This window comes from Lolium perenne, chromosome 4, assembly GCF_019359855.2.
Source record: "Lolium perenne isolate Kyuss_39 chromosome 4, Kyuss_2.0, whole genome shotgun sequence".
Lineage (NCBI taxonomy): Eukaryota > Viridiplantae > Streptophyta > Magnoliopsida > Poales > Poaceae > Lolium > Lolium perenne.
In genome coordinates, this window is record NC_067247.2 from 345513543 (window position 1) to 345521145 (window position 7603).

Below are 7603 nucleotides of genomic sequence, written 5' to 3' on the forward strand. Positions count from 1 at the left end.
CATATTGCATGGGCGGGCACTACTTTTCCCCTTTTCGGTTGCGCCAAGCTTGGCTCGCTAAAAACGGAGGAATCGAGCGTTCCTCCATGTGCAATGAAATGGTGATTTGAGGAGCGTGCGGGGCAAGGTTTTGAGACGGGGTGGCCTACCAAACGCACGGTTTTTGGCCCGTTGCATGCGAGAAAACGGATTATTGGCAACCAATCAGGCCCGACTAGACGATCCTGGGTAGAGACACTATCTTGTACTCCAATGAGTGCCACTGAGCACACAATGATAGACTTAGAATTTTCCTAATAGACGAGCAATGCCACAATTCGAGGACAAAACCCTCCAAAATATATTTTCTATTCTAGGATTTCTGATTACTACTCCTTTTTTACTTTTGGACGAAGTCAAACTTAGAAAAGTTTGAAGAAAAATTATAAGAAAAATATCAATATGTATAATACCAAATACATATAATATGGAAATATACTTTATGGCAGTTCTCATACAATAGATTTTATATTATAGATGTTGATATTTTTATGTAAATATTTAGTCAAAATTTACAAAGTTTGACTTGACCAAACTCATAACGCGAAGTATTTGTAAACGGAGGGAGTACATTGATTATTATCTCTTCTATTTACTTACACCTAAAATGGTACATCATGCATTCTAGAAACCTCTATTAGCTTTTTTACTTTTGATTGACAATAACATGTACCATCTTTAGAGTTCTTTGTCAGGATGTTTAAGGAAACCACCATAGACAAGAACACTATATATTTTCCATCCAAGTGTTACAAATTGATCTATGAAGACATGTGATTTTATTTCCTTGTTATTCTCTTTGATGTAGAAGAATTTTATTTAACAAGAAATTTAAGAAGTTGTCTTAGAAAAGTAATGCCATTTTCTTCGCAATATATGCTTCAACGTTAATTTAAATGAATATCATGGACGACATTTAAATTACATAACAAAAAATAGAGTATCTAATATTTAGTTGCATTATGAATTGTTAATTTTCCTAACTATAACATGGTGGTTAATACCATATGTTTAGAGGATGGATTATAGTTGTAAAATAACTAAAAATGTTTAGTGTAAAGGAGTAGACATTGAAGTGAGTTGAGATGCATGGTATCCATGAGTATTTGTGGTACGTACATCAAATATAAAAAAAGGTGAAGCAACAGAGAGTTGACAACTCAGGGCCAACAAATATTCATTCTGATTTTGAGCGTCAGATCCACTTGTAGGTTGACTCTAGAGCGAGGCATCAATGTTGTAGATGGCGTAGCGTTACACAACATCATGCACTAGCATCGTATAAGAGCCCCCCGAGACGAGTCGGTGAAGAAAGGCGAAGTCTTCCCACCCGTTGGAGGTTCTCCTCCTAAGTTGAAGGTGGTGGGAACAACAGAGACAAATCTCGTAGTTTCTGTGGCATTGAGCCATCCCCACCCATTGAGGTCCTCCTCCGAGTCGATGCGGCAATCCATGCTTCCTACAATTTTGTGAGTTTTGGTTTTGGGTTGTTTGGTTTGATGAAGATTGGTGGATCGAAACGTACACTAATGGTAACTTGATTCGTTTTTTGCTGAATTCAAAATTTAAACATTGCTCCTTCTCACAACGTTGCTGAATTCAAAATTTAAACATTGCTCCTTCTCACAACGAATGGAGTCTCAACCACATTTCTGTTTACACACTTTGGTGCCACTTATAACCCCATGTCAGATGCATTCCGGTTATCAATATACGTCTACCCCGTTGTTTTCAGAACTAGTAGTGTTCAAAGATTACATTTATAACTTAATGGAAGGTTTAGTGCTATTGCCACAGTCAGACAAGAAAAATAATAGTACCAACAGTAATAATCACCCATATATATGTTGCATGTGTGTAATAATAATACAAGTACAAAATACACTTCAAGATTGGTGCGCCAGCTTGGGTTAATCTTAGACTGCCTATGTACGATTGATGGATTCGCAACGAGTATTTCTGCTATCTGAAGGGGGATGAAGCATGGGAGGGTTGACAGGTCGGCACAAACAAACACTCCTTCGGATTCTGGACCTCACATTTGCTTGCTGATTATGTTTCACCTTGGATTTGCGTGCCCAACACAATGTCATGGAAGAACCTAAAATAGGAAGCGTCAGATAATTAGTGTAGGACATAAGTATGTGATCACATATAAACGAACTTCAACTTTGAATAAGACTAACATGATCATATGGCAACACAGAGGTGAGACAGTGAGAGAAACATGTACTGCAATGCAACACACAAGAACACAGTTACATGTCCGATTAACTTGCTGTTTCAGGTGCATAAACATAGACTAAGGGCAGAATCAGTACCTCATGATTTAACATATGTTGGTGAACTATACGAACTTCTAACATCCATTTCTGCAATACCACTAATAACATGCCAGCAATAGGTGTATTTGATGGAAAATGTTGCTTACAAAAAAAAACATAATTTTTTTTGTACGCCAGAGCTAGCTTCTAAAGCAACGCTGTATATTTCAGGTTGGAGGTACTATTACTATTTAGGGCAAGGAGATTGTACAAATCTTCAACACCGACGAAGCTTAATGTGAACTATCACTGATTTGTTTCCTCCCCTGTGTAGAAACTAGTATAAATAAAACTGCATCACCTCATAATTACCAAAACACCTGAGGCAACTCCCAAGTTCCTAAAATATAATCTCGTCATCATTGAATGGTTCCCTCCTTAAGTAGAGGACTGTAGTGTCAGCTAAAACCCTGACAGTATTACGTGTTTGGAGGTAAAAGTTGTCAAAACTTAATTAAGCAATTTTCATGAAATATTTGAGCTTTATGGCTTGTGCACACACCCTCAGATTTTATTCCACCTGCAGTGCTTTTTCAGCTCAGTTGGGTACTGGTTACAGTTGGGCATCATGAAACCAAAATCCAGGAGTATGCGCCCTGAACCATAAAACTGAGGCTCTTCTGCACCGTTTTACTTGTTCTTTTTCTCTCTCTCTCTCTCTCCTTGTTTTGGTTTCCTTATGTTTCCATTGGGTTTAATATCTAGCCTACCCCAACTTGCTTGGGAAAAAGGCTTAGAAGTTGTTGTATGCGCCCCGAGCCATAAAACTGAGGCTCTTCTGCATCTAAGACCAGACAACATGGGTTTTAATCAATTGGATAAACCATGATATAAATTTGGCATATGCTACTAGTTGTGTGTGAGTGTAAACAACATACCTTAACAAGCTTCGTCCTAGATCAGAAATGTCACCGCCACGCAGAAGATACGACCAGCTTTCTGTTCTTCCATCCAAGATAAAGAACACCATCTTTCTCCTCTAGATTGTAGTTAATGTGGTAATTGTCACTTAACAAATCTCTGATAGTATTGTTCACCAATGCACTTAGTGGGTATGGTCTATACCCAGCCATTGCAAGCCTGGACCGCCACTTTCCAAAAGGCTCATGCCTCTCCACTCTTTCTGCACCTTCACATGCAACTATATTGACAATATCTCTTGCAACACAGTGCTGCTCAGTGCTCATCCGCTTCTTGTCATCCCTCTGGCAAGCAACATCTATTGCCTCGAACATGGCTATGTAGTAGTCAAGGGTCTCCATGTATCTACTGAAGAATGGGGCAGTGTTTGTGTTTGCCTCCTGCTCTACAAGAGTAACTACCCTAGGAGAAAGGCTTTTAACCATTCTCAATATCCTATCCCGGTGGTTTTCTGTGCAGACACTCTCATCAGGAGTATGATGCAGCTGATAAGCAAAGTTGACAGCAATAGCCTCCCCGTATCTTATACCAAGATGTTCAAGTGTGACCTCATGACTAGCTGCGTGTACGGCATTGAACTCGAAGGGCAGACGACATGACTGAGCAATGCTGCATAACCTCCGTCCAACTATATCCAGTCCTCCCCCCCGGGCATAAGCCGAATCTGAGTCATCTATACCAGTAATTTTTAGGCATGGTGGTCCATCAGGCCTCATAGCAAAGGCCTGTATCATAGTTTCCCACTGGCTCCCTTGAGCGATTTGGAAATCGATGATGTGAATAAAGTTCTCACCCTTAACAGCCTCGGCTATAGCACCATTGGCAGACATGTAACCAAATTTCAAGAATGGACAGATATCATAGAGAAGGCGCATGTAGGACATAAGCTCTGAATTCGTAGGTTGAGGTTCCTTACACTTCAGAGATTTATACAAGGTATGTCCAGTGGACAACCGCCTGGCAACAAGGCCTTCCAACATATAAGCTCCCAGTCGTTGCATTGGTTCTCCAGAGACGGAAACCATCTTCTCTAACTCTGATATCAGTAAGTCCTTACGACAATGATTCTCATCAACAGCCTTACCACATGCTACAATTACCTGCTTCAAGTCTCCAGAATTAACTCCCAGAAGATCTCTCCAGTTACTTTGGTCTAATGCGGTGCCAATTAGGGAGCTTTCGGAGCTAACTATGTCTGACTCGGATCCATACATTGCATTTTCTAGCTCCTGAAGTGTTGTAAATTTCAAACTTGGAACCTCAGTAATGCACGAAGCACTTGCAGGGGAATCATGTGAGTGGTCCGAGTGTCTATCATGCTGAGAAATGTGGCTCCTACTTAGGCACTGAGGAGATGTAGAGGTATGGACAGGATAAACACAATTGGCTGACGAAGAATCCAGAGTGCAGTACCGTTGTTGAAACATCTCGACCTTGGAATTGCTGTTCTGCGAACCACCATCAGAGGACCTGTAGTGAAGATCCACATGATTTTGCTGCACATAGCAAGTACTATTTCTCCCCACGTGCATTGAACTGTTGTAGTATGGTATTTGAGAATTGTCTGGATATCTGTATGACCGGTTAGATGCCTGCATTGACATATTTTCCAACCTTGTTGAGGTGATCTATTTGTTGGAATGCAAAGAGAAGTTGTACCCCACGATTAACTGGAATCACTTATGTCTTCTTTGTCAATACATCTTCAGTATGATGGTGACATCAGCTGTTAGGACAAATATAAGTTCAGTCATTAAGCTATCTTGTTTAAACCTTGTGTCCGTTGGAACAATCCGAAGAAACTGGAGAGGTTTCATTAAGAAAAAAATAACTAGAGAGCTTTCGTTTGGTTATAAGAGAAGCACTACATTGATAGTATACTTCCCAAGTTTCAGACTCCAATCAATCAAATCACCACGTCGCATAATATTAATCCCAAACCAGAAATACAATTCACAATTTATGGCATCCCACATGGACATATGGCCATATCATTCCCTTAATAAGGGATGGTTAAAACTCAGAAATAGCCTGTCAGATAAGGAAGGCACGCTTGTCTATGGACTGCCCATGTTCAAATAATTTGTTCCCCTTGAGATAAATGATCTCCGTCACATGGAGCACCATGTTTTTCTAAAGAACAACGAAATTAAATCCATTAAGAATTGGTGCCATCAGCCAATCACAGCTTCACAAGTGTGCCGTAAACCTGGAGATTCACATTTTTTTGGCAGGGATATCAAACAAGATTGTGCAATATCTGATATAAAGTGGGTAATCCTGCAGTGACAGTTTTTGTAATGAAAAATGGATTAATTACAGAACATTGGCCAATCAAGTCATTTGACTTTTAATAAGCAGTAAAGGTCGCTCACGTGCTAGGATACGGTTGGGCTCGTGTCAAATTAAGAAGAGTGCTGGTAGGGGCAGTTTGGTGTTATGATAGAATACACAAGCCATATGTGCAGAAGGGCTGACTGAGTGATGATCCCTAAAGCTCAGAAAGGACACTATATGGACCTCAAAACACAGCAGTTTCCATACTCTTGAGTACTTGGTTTGCCCGATTTCCTAAAGCAATTAGAAGGTTAATACAAGCTGGGGTTGCAGCGGATTCAAAACTGTCTGAATGATTTGTGATGCTAGTGGATGGTTAGGAATGCATCATTTTTCAGGAGTGGAGTGACTTGTGATGCTAGTGGTCTGAATTATCAAATTTGCTGTCGGTTGAATACTGTGGATTGAAAACTGTCTTAATTTGGTATTCATGCATATGATATAAAATTTACCTTGCCTGGTGTCTAGAATATCAAACAGACTAATATATTATAGGAAATCATGCAAAAGGTCCAACACTTGTAAATTATACAGAGATAAAATGGGGTAGTCTTGCACTCAGTGTTACTCGTAAACAGGGATGCGTTTCAGAAAACAGACTCAGATTCAGACGGAAGGTATCCAATTAGGCAAGTGAATCCGACATGGAATCGGACACAATGCCGTGCCCGATTAGGCAAGTCTTTCATTGCTCATGGAAAATAACAGCCGGACTCCGACACGGATTCGGAAACAGGGGCGTATCTGATTTGGCAAGTCTTTTTGTTGACCAGCAGGACTACAGCACCCGTGTCGGAGTCCGATACGGATTCGCGGTGCGCGTGATTCGACAAAAGGAGAAATTTCTGTATACACTGCAGCCTATTATAGCAGAAAAAAACAACGTTTCGTCACCTAACAAAGGGCTAAACCAAAATAGAGATGCAGAAGTCGCTCCCCTTTGCCCCCACAACAGGGGCGGATTTACCGTACAGGCACCTTGGGCACGGCAATCTCCTTGGACCAAGTATAGAGCTGGAACAATAGGAACCAGCTAAAATTTCCGTTTCAGAGCGTGTATCACTTTAACTGGGCTTGTTTGCTTGTTCGTAGCAGCACAAATTGGCTCATTGTTGCATTCCATAGCCCATAGTTGGACCACAGCTCAAGTTCACAAAACTAGACAGAACGGAAATTGAATGGCCTGATCTGTTCGTCTCTTCATCTTACTAGTTAGCTGAGATAGACGAATGTGCGATATATGTTGTTCTTTGTAGATCAAATTGTGCCCAGGCTCTGAAACTTATCTAGGTTCGCCACTGCCCCCGAAGAAAAGAATGTATCAACTCTGTTCCAGAAAATCCACCGACTCTTCCTTCCGGCAACAGCATCTTCATATCTGAAGTTCTGAACAGGGGACGGATCTAGATGGTGTGCTGGGTGCGCGGCCAAAATTTCTGGATGTCTGTGGCCAGTGGGATACCACTAACTATTCATTCAGTGGATGACAAAATGCTCGTCAGTCAGAACTCAGAGGCCAAGATCGCGGGCCGGGGTGAGATATCAGGGACGCGATGAGGTAGGACGCCAACGGCTACGGCGAAGGCGGCGGCGTCACGGGCGAGACGGCGAGAGGCGGAGCGGTTGGGGTGGGTAACTGGTCTGAAGGCGACGGCGGTGACGCCAAGGGAGATACTTCATAGCCGCCGACCCTCGTTGGGGGCAGGTCGACAGGGCTCGGGAGAGGAGGACGAAGAGGAACCGTAGGTGGCGGTGGAAAAGGACAAAGCGAAAATGGAACCTTCACAACAAATCTAGCGCTACACAAACAGAACCATTACGCTACAGATCAACATGAAGAGCGAGCGGGAAAGATTATACCTTCACGAACGGCGCGATTCCTCGGAGCCTCTGATCCAGCACTCTCCGGGCCGGGCGGAGGAGGAAAGGCGAAGAGGAGAAGAAGAAACAAGAAGGTGGACTGGACGACGACGATGACCCCG

The 7603-nt window shown here is 42.0% G+C and overlaps 1 protein-coding gene across 1 annotated transcript; it reads right to left on the bottom strand.

Annotated features, from left to right (window-relative positions):
* Nucleotides 1–1975: 1975 nt before the first annotated feature.
* LOC127297078 (scarecrow-like protein 21) lies at nt 1976–7603 on the bottom strand. The gene is made up of 3 exons (XM_051327331.2): nt 7482–7603; nt 3242–5010; nt 1976–2140 (listed from the first exon to the last, which is right to left on the bottom strand). Exon 2 carries the CDS (start codon nt 4886–4888, stop codon nt 3272–3274), a length of 1617 nt encoding a protein of 538 aa, XP_051183291.1. The 5' UTR covers nt 4889–5010; nt 7482–7603; the 3' UTR covers nt 1976–2140; nt 3242–3271.